This window comes from Lepisma saccharinum, chromosome 13, assembly GCF_977018435.1.
Source record: "Lepisma saccharinum chromosome 13, izLepSacc3.1, whole genome shotgun sequence".
Lineage (NCBI taxonomy): Eukaryota > Metazoa > Arthropoda > Insecta > Zygentoma > Lepismatidae > Lepisma > Lepisma saccharinum.
The window spans coordinates 47,364,434-47,381,965 of NC_139241.1; the positions used below are offsets into that span (position 1 = coordinate 47,364,434).

The 17,532-nt window shown below is 37.5% G+C and overlaps 1 protein-coding gene across 3 annotated transcripts in view; it reads right to left on the reverse strand.

Annotated features, from left to right (window-relative positions):
* The window catches only part of LOC145997257 (toll-like receptor 2 type-2), a 63,904-nt gene extending 50,275 nt beyond the window's left edge, over nt 1-13,629 (reverse strand). For 2 of the 3 annotated variants that reach the window (XM_083134110.1, XM_083134108.1), the window contains exons 1-2: nt 13,469-13,629; nt 746-1,320 (exon numbers count right to left, since the gene is read on the reverse strand). In XM_083134110.1, coding sequence (XP_082990236.1) covers nt 746-1,269 — 524 coding nt within the window. In that variant the 5' untranslated portion in view covers nt 1,270-1,320; nt 13,469-13,629. The remainder of the gene's footprint in view (nt 1-745; nt 1,321-13,468) is intronic. The other variant, XM_083134111.1, reaches the window with a different exon arrangement.
* Nucleotides 13,630-17,532: the final 3,903 nt, after the last annotated feature.

The window sequence follows — 17,532 nt, forward strand, 5'->3', positions numbered from 1 at the left end:
AAACGCTAAAACATCGACAAAAAATTGTCAAAATATGTCAAAAAGTGATATTCAATTGATAAAAAAAGCAGATACCTGCCAAGTACTACTTTGAAACGCCCCAATAGCACTACTATTGTGGGAGGGAAACTGGCAGTCGGGAGATAGCCCAAGGCCCTTCCAGGGCTGTAGAGCCACTAGTTATGGGGGAAGGGAGTCTGTCGTCATATTCTAACTTGTGTTAGAATATGTGTTAATGTCTTGCAAGTATAGTTGTTCCAAATAAGAAAATCTTCGAGAATCTATGTCCTAAAGGTCCAAGAAGCAAGCTTGCTATCCCCCACGCCAGTCTTCTGCCAATCAATTCTGTTTTCCCTGATCTATTTACAAATTTCATTTTGTTCATTCCACGGGGTGGAAAGACATGAAAACATTTCACTTGTTCTGAACCATATAACGATTTAGAACCAAAAGCTGAACAGTAGACGTTTCACTTTCGCACATTCCCCCGTGTTTTGAATCACTTCAGCACAGCGCAGTATCCCACAAACAGTAGTTCTTGAAAATCTCGCCAGATGGCATATCGGATAATTTGAATCGTGAATAGTAAACGCTGCGGGCTTGAGTGCTTCTTTAATTGGCGCTTTCGTGCTCAGGTGACGTCACTTCCTTCAAGACCATACTTCAAGCTTGCTTTTTGGACCTTTCGGACATGACATAAAAAATCATACCACTGGATAAGGTAGCAAAGCGAGAAATTACTCACCTTGGTTTTCCCTTGCACCTAGGGTCTAAGTTCAAGATACCGACAGCGTGATGACCGGGAAATCGAGCGTCCAGCTTTCCGTCGATTACAAAGCTCAAAATATCAGCAGCTGCTGGGTGAAGAATGAACGTGGTATTCTTATCGACCATTCCTCTATACTTTGAAAACAGAACCTTCCTAACGCTTACGCACCATTGGTAAGTATCGTTGTCTGATTCGTATTCCTTCATGAAGTCAAACACTTCTTCGAATCGAATCATTTGCGTAATGTTTTGAAAGACGTGTGAAGATTCGGATTTCGCATAGTTCACGCACTTGACGTAGTTTGAAACCTGGGCGTTTCTTTCGATTTTGCAGCCATTGAGTCTAACCAGATTAGAACGGTGTATCTCCTCGCAAGTGAAGTTGTCCAAGGATCCGCAAACTGTCCCGTACTGGAGGAAAATAGCGAACGCCACAGTGGCCATTACGAAAGTCGAAGACCTGAAGAACGAATTGTGCATGATCGCAGAAGTTACACACATTCTTCACTCCTATGAATGCACTTATATAGTTACAGGGCCATTATCAACATGCTAGAAAGAAAAGGAAATACACTAATACAGTGTGATGCATAAATATTACAAAGCAAATTGCACTTGTATTATTTTACATCACTTTTCTGCATAGGCGTGCGCAGACCCTCTGCTTAAGGGGGACAATAACCTTTATGAAAGTTCAGTCGGGAAAGAAAACTCTCATTTTATCTCACTGTTTTAGTTTCATTGCATTGATGGGTATATATATATATATAAATAAATACAGCAACATAGAGGCACCATAACGAATAAATAAATTGTCTCTGAAATGTGCAGCGCTCCTTTTCCTCGAAACAATTGTGTTCATGCACTTATGAAAAAAACTGTTTAGCAGCAAGGGTCTCAAGTACTTAGTAGTTATAACTTCTCTCTCTAGTAATTTACAATACATTACAGAAAACAATAAAATTACGAGCGAAGCGAGGAAGAAAATTCTTACATCCAAATTTTTGCAAACTCAAAACAATATTGATTTAATATGGCACAAAAAATTTCATCGGGTACTATGACATTCTCCTTTACATTTTTTTTATTTCCTGCCGCCCCCTAGCTACGGCCTTGTACTTGACAATACTGTAAGAAAAGCAGACATTACGAGCGAAGCTAGCAAGAAAAGTTTACGAGATATATTTTTATTTGTATAAAATTTGATATCGATGGGGCAATTCCCCTTCGTGCTCCCCTGCAGGTGCTCTTGGCCTTCTGGAAGAAATAATGCAAGAAGGACGTGAAAACTAATTCCATCTTGAGTATCCTTTTCTCCTGCTACTCTTTGATTCTACGGTTTTGCTTTCTTTTACCTCAATGTTTGCCCCCTCTTGCCCCCTAGAATTGATTTCCGTCCAAGGTTGGGGAGGAGCATTTCCCCTTGCCCCCTCTGGTTGCGTCACTGCACTCCCTTCCCTCGTAGTTGCTTTGAACTTTAATCGGCTTGAAAATATTTACATTTACTTTAAGAATATAAATAATATCGTTTAATAACGGCGATAAGATTCCTCTACACTAATTTCTAGGTGAAAGTATAATACTGTAGGGACATGGACGTCTGGAAGAGGGGCAAGGATGGCCACCCCACTCTTTAGAAATCGAATGTCAACCTAAAAGTATATATTTCACACGTATAATTTGATATCAGTCAGTCATAATAATTTATATTAATGCGATAATTTCAAATTCAAGTGTTGCTTGTTGAGGGGGCAACACTATTAACGGGGTAATATACCCCATGGAAAAATACCTTGCTTGTCTCTCCGTGAAAAAATCTGCGGATGCCCATGATTAGGCATCCCCCCCCCCTTCCGGTCCGCACGCCTGTGCTTTTCTGCCATTGTTGGCCTGGCCAGTGTACGTCGTAGAACAGAGGTTCCCAAACTTTTTCGTTTCATGGCGCCCTTAGTGTTTCAAGATGTTTCCGCGGCTCCCAAGTCAGAAAGTAGACCTATCTAACTAACACTTTCATCGCTCAGTCAGCGCGGTTAGGTTGCTTGCCTCAAGTGAAAAAATGAACACATATTTCAAATTCAGAAACATTTTATGTGTAAAAAAAAAAGACTAAATAAGCACATATTTGGAACAATGATATCATTGACTAACAAGTATTTCAGTGAAAATATTGGAACAATTTGCGGCGCACACTTTGGGAACCGCTGTGCTCTCTAGGTATTAAAATTAGAAGCAAATTATTAATCAGATTTATTAAATTGTTAGAATGTCAAAAGAGTTGGTTTTGCGAAGCAAATCTTCGAGCCATGCTCACTTCTTTTTTCAAATACGAATTTAAGTTTCAGTTCTGGTTGAACATTGGTTGAAGGACCTCTTTGGCAGTTTGTTTCTTTATACAGCATATTTGCAGAAGATACAATTCAACATACAATTGTATCAATATACGCTGTATAAAACACAACTTACTACTAACTTCGTTGTCCCGTAGTTGTTGCCAAAAATGTTGAAATGAATTGAAAGTATGTTAGTTTCTTTGTTTTTGTCCTAATTAATTATAATAAACAGTACAGCGCCTGCCTCCCTCCCCTTTGCACTGATTCAAGAGGGCTTGAAAATCTGGAACCTTTGTTTCTGAAGCCGAGGTATTATTGATTTATAAAGCCTGAATATGCGATTTGGTTAATGCTGGGCCCATCTGAAGCACAATACACTGCTTGACTAGTGTCCTGTTGGGTGGAAATGATAAATACCTAATAGGCAAATCTAAAAGTTATCATGCATATGCCCCCACACATACATGTAAGTGGATAGCTTGCAGTGCTTTTCAAATACAAACGAAATAATTTAGTTATTTCAATTGACGCAATAATTTAGAATTAAAACTTGAATTTTACCGGTGTCTGTAAAAACCCGAATCATGGGCGAAGTTTCACTTAAAAAATTAAACGTGATTTGCATCTATTTTTACAGCAGATAGTATAAAAGATTAGTCCTCACCATCGCAACTGGATACATAGAAAATATGCTAAAGTAACCAAATCCAAAGTTTATACGTATATCTTGGATGGCTAAAACATCTTATCGGATTGCACATCAGTAACTTTTTATTTTCTTCACACACTTCCTACATTTGCACACAAACACACACACAAGCATCATAAACGCACCGAACGGGGGTTCTGTGGTGTCAGAACCCCCTTTGAACTTAATTTTCTTAAAAAATACGTCATTATTATTATTTTGTCCAATTTTCCTACGGCACTGAAAATATTTTTTCATCAGCCTGACTTTTCCTTTGAAACTTTTTGATTGCGCTCCTCTGTGCACATTACTACATTTGACTGACCTTCGATGGTAACTAACTGAAATTCCCATCCCACCCACGCCATTCACGAAACGTTGGAATCTCACCGGCATTTAAGAATCCCGTGAGCACTAGCGTCCTATAAACTCACAATGAAACATAAACACACAAGTATGTTTCTCTGGCACGGGGTCCCTAGAAGCGCGGAGCTTCGGGCGAATGCCAGAGTTGTCCCTCCATAGGACATAGTCTGGCTATAGTCTAACTAAAATTATTAATCAATGCTGATAATATTTTTCAAGTTTCATATTGCAGCTACAACATATGCATTCATAATCATTTCATCAAAACGACCGTTTCTGATTTCCAAAACGCCCTGTACAAAGTGTTTGTAATAGTCATATTTGCACATCATCATGAAAAAAATCGTATACAAAAACTGTATTTTGATTGAGTTGGTGTTTCAAGTCCACTTTATGCACATCATCGGGACTGTACCTAAGTTTAAAGTGGATTCCAAATTACTATGTGCCTCCATTGGGTATCGAACCCAGGACCGTTTGATTGCAAGGCAGGGACGATACGACTTTTTTTTTTTTATTACGTAAAAGAAAAGTTCCTAAGCTGCAGCTTCCCCTGACATTTTTCCTCTCATATCGCATTTCACTCAATTCTCTACATCATTTCGCCGACCCCCGTGGAGGAGTGATGTCGACCTCCGTGGCGGAGTGGTTAGCACAGCGCGCTGCAAGGCCAGGGGTTCCGGGTTCGAGTCCCGGATAAGGCATGGGTATTTGTGTTTGTCCAAACGTGAAAAACTTAGAATACTGTAAAAATTGAAAGGTGTAAATGTTGAAAAAGTGTGAATGACGGGGGATACCACCGCGTAGGGGTATTCCTTTATATATATATATATATATATATATATATATATATATACATCGCGCTACGAGGCCAGGGGTCCCGGGTTCGAATCCCGGCCTGGGCATGGATATTTGTGAGAGTCTATTCATCAATATCATCACTCATCCCATCTTCGCAAATTTTGCCAAAAGTGGCACAAAAAGCGAAGTAAAATATAGCAAATCAATCAACATCATTTCCTCCAAGACAAACAACACTAACACCCATATCCGAACCGGGATTCGAATCCTGGATCCCTGGCGTGCTAATATATGACTACGACATCGGGGAGGCCCCAACTGTTCTTTTGGTAATAAATATAAACTTTATGTGACCTTTACATACAGGCAGTCACTCACTGTGGCCGAAGGGAGCAAGAACATTTTTAGACCCGTTTCTTTGCAAACTAACAACAGTATTAGTTTAATAGGGCGCTAGTATTTGTACGTAACGTTTACCCTTTCACAAGTCTTTCCCCTTTCAGCGTTCCTTTAGGCGATCCACCCCTTCCTCCTCCTTATCTACAGTTGCTTAGCGTAACATCCTCTAGGCCTATGATAAAAATTCAGAAAACGAAAAAAAAATCGTTTTAATTTAATTAAATGCTTAAGGGGAGGAGATACAGTTACGCACCAATTGTTCATTTATTTCAATATCGCCCGAATGGGCACTGCTACTAAAGAAAAGAACCTGGGTGTATCAAGAGTATTAATTTCTCTCCATTTTCAAGTGGAAGCGTTTTTTTATGTTAATTATTAAGCTGGACACGAAGTTTGAAAAATATGATGAATAAGAATTTTCGGAATCCCATGTAGTCCTTATGGGGAATGAACTTCAACAATGAAGTTACGGCTAATCAAATGGAAGTTTCGACTTTTCCGCTTGGCAAAAATTTAAATGTCTTAGCAGTCATGGTCACCGAAAAATGAGCCCATCTGATAACATTAATTGTTTATTAATTGCAAACATGGTTACATTGTGATTGTATAGAACATCTGTACTTCAAACTAAGAAACCATTTTTTTCAGAACTCTGAGCAATATTGGTTATAGGCCTCGCGTATATTTTATGTCCAGGCCCGCACCCATCTTGGACTGGCCCTGAGGTACCCATCGATAAGTAGAGAGATTATTATTTTAAGAATATTGATTTCAATGTAATGAAAGTTATGTTTTCACTCGTCTTATGAGACATTATATACCTTTTCTCACTCACTATGTTGACCAAAATGTTCAGTAACAACTGACCACCCACCCTCTTGACAGGAGTAGCGTGAGCTACTCCTGCGTATACATGCTGTGTTCGCTACTGCCCCTGGTGCAGGGTTGTGCAATTACGCGTTAAAAAAACGTTTTTGACCAGTACAAACTAGAATCAAATCTCAAATTTAAAATAAATCATGTTTTTTGCAATGGTTATTGTTATGTACGGTAGTTGGCAGTGGTAGAAAAAAAACAGGCTTTAAAAATCTTTCCTACTAATTTGTATGTGCTCTCGTATTGGAATTTTACAAACTGTTATATTCACATTCACATCATAATTAGCCTATGCAAGTGAAAAGGGAATTTGAAGCTGTTGCTAAAACTTTGAAATCCAATCCAAATAAATTATTGTTAATCGTTATGTTGACCAAGGCAGTAATTTATTTTATTAAAAACATAAACTAAACGTAACGTTTCAACCTTCAACCTTTCATAATCATGGAAACAAGGCTTAATGGTGTTATAATCGTTATGTTATGTTACAAATACCCACAAGTACTAGTGCAAGAAGTATATATCCACAGGTTCATCATTTTTTTAAAAAAAATATGTGAAAGAACTGTTCTATTTTAAAAAATCTGTGAGGCTGTGAGGGCGTGAGGTAGCTGCATAAACAATCTTCAGAAAATAATGATTTTGTGCTGAAATATGTAAGAAAATTAAAGTTTGAAATGTAATCAGAGGGGAGGGGGGGGGCAAGTACCAGGATAAACGAACCAATGATAATAATTAGGGGGCGGATTTATATGCACTAAAAAAGCCAAAATATGCATGCAAATATGCACTAAAAATGCCAAAATATGCACTAAAAATTTTCAAAATAACCCATTTTAAGGTTCTGTACGCCTTACATGGGAAGTAAATGGATCAGTAAATCACTGAACGCAATTATAGAAACGAAAGTGTGATAAATTGTGCTATTTAGTATCACTAAAGAGTACTAATTTACAAATGTTTTTAGTTTCATGTAACAAAATGCACTCCTTTGTCAGGAGGCTTGCTCTAAAAACTGCAATATTGCAATTATAATAATATACATATCTTGTTGGAAACATTATGCTCTTTTCGTTGAATTAATCAATATCTTATTCTTTTACATTAGCATTTCAATATACTAGACGTTATTTATCAATGTTTTCAGGTAACAGACTATATTGCGATTGTCAGAAAATAAGTCTTTGCATTTTGAAAATGTTCTTTCCATTTCACAAGATGCCACTGGACAGTATTTTGTTCGTTTCATTTCTTGTGTTGATATCCTTATGTAAAATTGATTTTTCTGTATTCAAAATTTTCAAATAAATAAATTTCAGTTGTGAAATAGCCAGGCAAATCCTGGACAGGGTCCTCCTGCAGGAACTGCAAAACTGGGTTTCTGGAAACTATTGCTAACTCTTCCTCCAATTCAGTTTTCTCAATTTCTCCTGGTACTATTTTCTTTTGAGCAATATCGAAAAGAGATTGGATGGACAAAGAAAGAAAAAAATCTAATCTGTTCAAAACTATCAACGAAATTTTACCTTATTTTTAATACTTCATTTAAGATTCAGATTAACTGCATTTTTAATCAAATTAACAACACAATCATAAATTGCACATGGTACAACTATAGACAATACAACAATGGTCTGAATGGCTTAATGCGGTGATTCAACACTCCGAATGTGAATCCATCACCTTAACAGTCAATCCAAATGAAGCAATGCTGGATTGCTAGAGTGCGCGTCAAATCTCCTGCATATGGCCTTGAACGCCTGAACAGCACCAGCGAATCACGGACGTGCGGCGTTGCCTAGTTCAGAACCTGTTTCACCTCGCTACTAAATCGTGTACCTGGCGCTCGGATATAAATAGATTATTTCAAGTGTCAGTAGTTCAACAGATGGAAAGATAAAGAATTTGCGAGTATGTACGAAAAACAAGCGTGGTTGTAGCTTATACCGTTCCCTCTGTAGAAGCAATGTTATTATAAGCGTATTTGCATTGAATCGTTTTTGCTCTCCCTTTGTTCCTGTTGCATTCCGAAACTTTCCGATTAGCGAAGGGAACAGGGCACGTTCATTCCCAGTGATGTTAGAAGAAGAAGAAGTTGACGAAGAGGATACCGTCACTGTTCGTTTTTTTCGTGTGTTTAGTGGTTGTGTGGAGCATGTCGTTGAGTAAACCAAGTGGTAATGGTATCGAGAGAAGAGAAAAAATATAGTGTTGTACGAAGCCAGGCACGACAGGTGATTTTTCAGGTGTACAATTTTTTTTAAAAATAATGTTCGAGTGAAGAAGAGTGAAGTAAAATTGACCATAAGAAGCGCCAGGCTCTGACAGCTCAAGCGTGTGGTGTGAATCAAGCTACTGTTTCTCGGATATGTTCGTGGGCAAAACAATGTGGATCGGGGCCTGCTCCAATGTTTCAAGCACCTAGAAAATACATTAACGTACCGAAAAGAACGTCAAGCTTAGATGACTTTCAAAAAGACGTAGTTCGTAGAACAATCTTTGAATTTTACGATCGTGGCGAATTTCCTACTGCCAAAAATATAACGTACTCTTTGCGGGACAAAACATTTTACAAAGGCTCTACAACTTCCACCTTGAGAATATTGAAAAATTAGGCTTCAAGTACAGGAAAACCAACGACGGTCGTAAATTTCTGATGGAGAGAAGTGGCATTGTTACGTCAAGGGTAAAATTCCTTCGTATCTAATGTTCCGTGCTGTCCGTGACAATGTGTATCGCTCAACCACGCTGTCTCTTTTCCGTGTGAGATCTCGATATGGCACCACTGCCATATTGGCTGTCGCCATATGCAGGAGATTTGACGCGCACTCTACATTTAATGCGGTTCTGGTGGCGACAGAGTTTGCACAGAGATAAATGTATTATAGGCAGGTATTGAACTCGGGCAGCAAACCATCTGCACTATGAACCCGTAGCTAGCACCTACCGTAACATGGGAGTCGAACGGGGACGGTGTCAGGGGTGGGCACGGGTCGGCAAGCGCCCACCCAAAAATTACTGTGCCCATCCGATTGCCCACCCAATCAAATTCAACAAATATATACACTATGGGAAATATGAATGATGTTCAATATAGTATCAGTGTATTCTGATGATAATTCCATGTATATTTTACTTGTGAATATTATATACACTAGAAATGTTTACATATTATTACCCCAGAAAAGCTTTACTGTCTTTTGTTGAAACATTGATCTAGTAAATAAGTTTAGGAAAGTTGGAGAAAAATATTACGTTGAATGAAATTAATTAAATTTACTTTCAACTTTGTCATTGTAAATCGAAACGAATTACCAGAGCTCTTGAAACAAAAAAATGTGGTCCAATGAACACTTATATGATTAGAAGCAGCCAGTACGCTTACGAGGCTTTTTGTGGGAGGCCCAAAATTATGCGAGGTATAATGAAGATTAGATCAGGATTTTGGGGGAGGGAGCGTGAGGGCTGAGCTCCGCACCTGCACTGGGGTAAAAATGCTTTGAAAAGTGCAACATAATGAAAAAAAATAGATACTTGGAATGTGGTAAAAATTGAAATATAACTAACTATCTGACATAACTTAACCAAAAAGTTCTAATTGAAACTGTCTAGAGGGGTGGGAGTTCTTGATGACAGTTCCGGACCTACACATATATAAATTCCGACCTGGGTATGAAAGTAATCTATAAATAAACAAATAAAACCATCTTCTTCACGTTGCTTCCTCTAGCATCACACAAATCATTTCGTCTTTTTAATAAGGTCTACATTGAAATACCAGAAAAGACATGGGCAATTCCATGTGCCCATTTCCTTATTTCATGGCAATTTTTATGTACTTGTCATCTTCAAATAGCCATATGGTATCCAAAATAACAATTTATTTTCATTATACTAATAAGAAGCAATCACAATAATCACTACAATACCGAGGTAAATACATTTTGATATAACAGTTCTGTAGGTTTGAAAAGAAGCTACATAATTATTGAGTTGATGAGAACCTCTATCCACATATCAGTTTTGCCTGTCAGTTATGCAAGCATCTGACTAAATTACATAAATTAAAAAGAGGGGAAGGGATAGAAGGAAAACTTCGATTCGAGACTTATAATTATAACCAGAAACAAAAATAATGATTTAAACTTCGGAAGCATCAAAGATTCAACCAAATCTGTAGATAAAGCTGAATGAAAGAAAATAAGTTGTCACAAAATATCCGGAAGACGTTTTTGTTTGTTTGTAAGCCCACTTTTATACTAAGATATAGGCTAATTGGCACTAGACCTACAGTTCATAGTGTGGTCAGAACTAGTACATAGTGTTCTTCCACCGGGAGGTTCGAACCAAGGACCCTTTAATTTCAAGGCGACAGTGTTATGCCCTTGGAGGGAAAATACAAAAAGAGCTCATACCAAACGTGTCGTTTTATCAAAACAGGAGGTGCGTCCATTTAAGAGACGTATTGCCTGAGAATTAAAATATATATCTTCCACTTACAGACAGAACTATTTCAAAGTTATGGAAAACAGCGTCATTGTTCACGGAGTTAGCTGCCATGATCCAAAAATGAAACATTGTGGAATTTTAAAAAAACTAACTCAGCTTTCGAAGTGCTAAGAACTAATAGATCTCCATTTGTGGAAGAGTATGCTGTGGCTGATTCGACTGAGTGTTTTATTTTAAGCCACTTTTCTGTTAGTTGTAGCTAATAACGACGAGAGGTTGAATGATAATTAGATAAAAGTGATGAAGGGGCGAACACAAACACACATAGACACACAAAGGAAAACCCACAAACGGAGCCAACTCGTTTAGTGATAATGTCCCGGGTTCAATACCTGTGGAGGAACGTAGTGGTTCGGATCCAATTTTAAACTGTAAGTCCAGTCCCGATTAGCCTTTCTGTACATAAAGTGGACTCGTAAACTAACTTAAACTCAAACCCCACAAAATGACTATCTTGACTGAGGTTCCAGGTGCCAGAGACTCGTTGGTCTGCAAAAATTAAGTTTCCAGGGTGTATTATGTAGAGGTTGACATTTGAGTTTGAAAGATTCATCCCTTGAAGCCCAGGAAATCTGTGAAAAAGAGATGAATTACGGGATGCGATGATCATCTTTGATAAATTCCTTGTTGCCAAAATCGATTTCCACAACGTGCTCATCTAACTGTACGTTTATTCCTTCTCCCGCATGAGAGAGACCAAGACTGACTTCAGAAATCAAATAACAGCTTAGCAAATAATCTCTTCAATTCTGAACAGCTTTTTCAATGATATTTGTATTTTCAGTGATATTTAGTCATAATGACTTTCTTAAGCCTATGAAAACTTTATAAAGAATGATCGAAGAATTGGTTTTTCCGTGTGTTTTAAAACTTCCCTAATAAGAAATTATTTTTAATCCTAACATTGATATGCATTTGCCAGTTGTAAAAAAACCTCGTAAGCCAAGAAAAGTGATCATTAACTCACAACGAGAAAGCTACGCTTCTTTCAGTTAAAAATTCATGTGATGAAAACGCCATGCGCTGTTGCATTATGAAAAACGAATTAACTTCTTCACCATTGCCTATCAATCGCACATTGTGTCTTGGCCGAATACATAAAATGGAGTACGTGCCTTGTATTTTTTGCATAATACGTAAAACTCACATGTGGTCTTACATTAATACTGACCACCCTAACTTATCAATATACAGCTACTGGCCACCCGGTCGAACATTTCTGGCGCCGCCCCTGGAGTCGAACAAACGCTATTTGTCGTGCGAGATTTAATGGAAAATAATGCACAACGATATACCAAAGAATAACAAAAGCATAATTTTTTAAAACGTCAATTGTGTTGCAATTTATATAATAATAATAATCATGTGCTCTACAGCCCACTGAGATACTTGGCTTACCTACCGAAAATTTCTAACTGTGCATAAAGTGGACTTATAACACCAACTCAATCAATCAATCAAATGGATAAATCCGTTGAGGGCATGTGAATTTTCCGGAAGAAAAACATGCAAAAATCCGCCACCATATAACAATAATAATGTTAGTAATATTATTATTATTATTATTGATTTGATTTATTTTACTTCGCTTCTTGCGCCACTTTTGGCTAATTTTCGAAGATGGGAATGAGTGATGATATAATGAAATTGATGAATGGACACTCACTCACAAACATCCATGCCCAAGCCGGGATTCGAACCCGGTACCAACATTATTAGTAGTAGTAGTATCAAATACGTTATTATTCTCGTTAACTATACAAAAAAGGGTAGAAGTTGGTGTTGCATTTGTGTTCGAACAAAGGATATGAATAATTTTTTCAACACATTCAATTTCACATTAATAATGAAAACATTTTTGAAACACAGTAAATGCTTGATAAATGCATTCCAAATAAAATTCTTTTTTACATTAACATGTATAACTTTCATGCACGATATAGGTTTCACATATATGCAACATGGAGCGACGTGAACATTAAATTGTAAAATTTTTGGATCCAATTTTTTTTGCAATCAATGTTGGTTTAATAGGGCGCAAATAATTTCACGGGACGCATATGCATTCTCTCTTGTACAACTTTTGTGCCTCCCCGATGGTGTAGTGGTAACATCGTGCCTTGTGATCAAGGGGTTCTGGGTTCGATACCCGGAGGATTCACGGACCCCCACTTTAAACTGTAGATCCAGTCCCGATTAGCCTTACTGTGCATAAAGTTGACTTAAAACCACAAATCAATCAATCAATTTTACAACTTTCTTTCAGTTAGAACGTTCGGCGCCCAGGGCCGACTCCCGCCGCCCCCTAGCTACGGTCCTGAATTTGATAAGACCAAGAAAAGCAGTATTGCGAACGAAGCGAGCAAGAAAATTTTACAAAAAGTATTTTTATTTGAATAAAATTTGAAGTTGTAGGAGGTAATTGCCCCTACAGGTATACTTGGCCGTTAATGCTTGCCCCCCCCCTAGAACTCATATCCGTCCATGGTGGGGTGGGGCAACGCACCCTGCCCCCTATGGTTGCGCCACTGAATGTAATACAATTCAAATAGTTTTTATATTGCTCATTTAAGAAAGAAAATTAGTTTTTTTTACATCTGCGTAAAAAACTGGTTTTCTACGCGTAATTTACGTAAAAAACGTAACGAGAAAACTACCTTGCCAACCCTACCCTGGTAGCACGTAAATTCAAGAAAGCTTTTGCTAACGCATTCATAATCTAAATACATACCTCCATATGCTGCTACCATGCACACCGACGATGCACTCTCCTTCACGTCAACACGCACCGCATCACAAAAAATTCTCTCGCACAGACTACAAAAGACACACAGTGTACTATTTTTTCCTCAGAGTTCAGCTACAGTCATTTGTCTACGATATATAAGCTTATCATTGCCTTCTTCCCGTGATTGCAGACAAGGAAACGTCATAAAAGTTTGAATTGGTCACACGAAGCAGGGTTGCCAAACGTCGGACAAAAGACAAGAAGTCCTCGGCTTTTTCTTACCTGTTGCTCCTATGTAGCTTTTTGCATTGCAATTTCACTTCAGATTTTTAGGTTCTAAAAAGTGTGCTTTTAGGCTCCTAAAATAGGCTCTAAAAACCATTAAATAGGTTCTAAAAATCCTAAAATAGGTTCTAAAAATCCTAAAATAGGTTCTAAAAATCTTAAGTTAGGCTCGAAAAATGCTGAAGAAGGTTCAAAAGAACTTAAAATAGTTCAAAATTCGTGAAAAATGCTTATAAGGTGTAGTCACTGGCAATGAAAATGGGACATATATATCCTGAAATACGGACTATCTTGCATAACGTTATGTGTGTTGCCTAACTCTACTGATATAGCAGAACTTACCATTGGAAATTTGCTATTAAAATCCACTCCTCGCCGTATAGTTAGGCAACAATCTTTTTTCATGTTATCCATAGTCAAACTCCGAAATTTTATATGCTGAAAATAATCTTTCAAGAAAAACATAGTCAGTGGTGAAAACTTCAATGTTGAAATGTTAGTTTGCAAGGCGTGAATGCCACAAAGCACCGAAGGGACGCGAAAGTGAGCAGGACAGCACAGATCAGAAGTTTAAACTTTGGACTGTACAGTTAGAGGAAAAGGTCTAAATATGGGCCTCATATCGGTGGAAAAAAAATTAATATATCAAGCACCAGCCTTTACAATGCATATCTATGAAATATATACTTAAATGTAATAGTAGCATGCTAAAGTATTGAAGGTCTCCATTTTTTTTTTTAAAAAAAAGCAATTTCCAAAAAATGGTAAAATGATGTATTTCAAAATTGTGGTCTAAATATGGGCTACTAGTGGCAATATAACAAAAAGCAATTAAAATTTTTAAAAAACAGTCATTTATCGCTAAAACACTATAAAATTCATATTTATGAATAATCTGTTGTTTTGAAAATCACGCGGAATGGGAAAAATCGAAATTAAGAAAAACATCCAAGTACGTATTTATTGAAGATTTGATCTCAACATTAGACCTCATGTCATATCCCATATTTAGACCATCACGCTATTTTTCTTCTTCAATTTATTTTCGCTCTCTGTGGTACATATTTCACAAACAAATCATGGCATTATAAAAGCCCACATTTGTTTCATGTACCGCTAATATCACAACCTATACAAAGCAGATGAGAATTCAGAAAACGCTGAGTTAAAACATGCCTGCAAGAAGTTTTCGGAGGTCGCAATTCTATAACTGCGTCCAAGGCCGAAACTAACCACCACTTTCTCTTGCGAATTGGCGCCGCAACCTTTGTCCTTGACAGATAACCAGTTCCAATAGCATCTGCCAGGCTGCAGCACACGGGAGCGCTGATAACTCCAAAACCCATATTTAAACCTTCGCCCATATATATACCTTCTCCTCTAACAGTGGCACCAGACATTTTGCTTTGTTTAGAGCTTTGAAAAAATCACCATGGACTTGGAAGAAGGGAAATCGACAGAAAGTACGTTTCAAACACGTTCGTCATTATATTTTTTCGTGACCAATCAAAGCAAATGCCTCTGCGTGACATAAAAATCCTGTAAAACTTTTAAAAATATATAAAAACCTAAAGAAATGCTTGATTTAGGCACATAAACATAAAATAGTTTTTTTAGGTACTATAAAACTTCATCGGTTGTTGCGTTTTTTAACGAAACTCTGACATAACTTATTATTTCTTACATACCTGTAAAGGAAAAAAAATAGGTTAAAAGCCTAAAATCCGAGGTCTAATTATGAGTAGAGGGTTCTTTCAAAGCTAATCTGTCCCGGGAACATGGAGCCGGGAAGATGGAGCAAGCGAACGAAAGCAAGTCTCTGCGCAAGTAGTGACTCGATACAAAGATTCATTTAAATATGCTTCGGCCGAAACTGCACATTTCTTAGGATGACTGAGATTTTGACGACCGTACTAATAACACAGAGGAACAATTGTTTTGTTTTTAAGCCCACTTTATGCACACAAAGGCTAATCGCGACTGAACCCACAGTTTAAAGTATGATCCGAACCGCTATGTGCTAAGATTCGTTATGAAACCCAAGCCCCCTTGATTACAATGCAACGACATTATCACTACGCCACCGGGACGCCTGATAATAGGCGTGATAATAAATACCTTTTTAATTTAATTATTTCTTCATCTTCATCGTCACGACGGTATCAAATAACCAAACATAACAGGTAATAGTAGTAGGAGAAGTATGACTGACAGAAGATAGTGAAGAAATGCATGTATTTGTGTGTGTGTTGTGCCTCTAGAGAAAAGTACTGGATCATTTGATAATTAAGAGATTTCTTATCAATCATTCTTCTCAGAAAATAAGTTTTCTTGGCATACATAAATGTTCTATTTGTTTAGAAGAGATTTTACTATGAATTAAAAGATCGTTTATTCTTCTATTATAAATACCACTTTTTGCTCTTGCATTATAGCTTCTTGCTTTGTCTACAAAGAGAAAGTCCTTGCCCCCCCCCCTTCAGTTTTGGCACCCAATCGCCGCTAACGCTTGGGATATTAGACACACACTAATACATTTATGTAAACAGGCAAATAGAGACTGTGCTATGAACACACATTTAAAGTTTACAACAGATATGAACGAAATATTTTAAATTAACAATGAAACCGAAACAAAAATTGATTTGTGCTATAATAGAGAACAGTCAAAACACATGATATGTAACATTATAATTGGGCATTCGCCTGTTGTGTTCAGATAAATAAATAAATAAATGATATTCATAACGAAAAATCAAATTCAGTTTGATTGGCTGATTGAAGCAGGTTATTTTACGTTGCTTTTCTTCCAATTTTGGCTCATCGCGAAGACGAGTTTTGGCATTGATGAAGAGACACACACAAAGAACACCCATTCCGGGATTTGAACCCGCGAACTTTAGCCTGGTAGCGCGATGTGATAGCAACTCTACCACGGGAGTCGCAGATTAGGTTTAAATTTGAATAAACTCAATTTGAATATTTCAACTTGCATAAAGATGCGTAATGGTAATAAATTGCAGCTCTGTGCATCAAAAATATTTTTTTTCATAATTATGTAATTAAAATTACATTAATTAGGCCAAAAAATTAGTGACGGATCAGCACCTTTGCGCTAAAGTCGAAAGGTGAGGGTAGGAAATAGAGAAACATTTCCCATACAAAATATCTTGCACTACTGGCAACACTTGGAAATAAAAACGGATTCAATTCATCAAGAGTTGCAATTGCTGATCCAGGAATGCCCGACTGTGTGATACTCCTTCACCAGTGCTCGAAGTTACGAGGGCAAAATTATGCAAAACATCTCTCCAGCTGTCTCGTTGTCACTGGATCTCCGAAGCATTGTGCAATGTGCTTCCATCGGGTATCGAATCGCGGTCGCTTGATTCGTCAACTACGAAGCAGAACATTTGTTATATTTGTGTGCCATAACTTGCTACCGACTATGCCACACGCAGCATGTTCGGTGCCAACGAAGGTGAAATTGTGCTAGGTTTAGCACTATTGTACTAGGGTTGGCATCACTGATGGTAAATATACCTCGTGCTGATTTCGTAAAATATTTATACACTTGTAAAGTACAAAAGTATGCTGTAAGTAGCAGTCTTAATTGGAATTAGTAGTAGCTTATATATCTTATCTTACATTTTTCTTTCAACAGTTAGACAACATTTTTAGTTGAAACTTCAAAGACAATTTATTTTCGCTCTCGCACGAAACCTTTGCGCATGCCGCTCCAAGGAGATTCGAAGGAAATGCAAGTGAGTATGTGCTAGTGT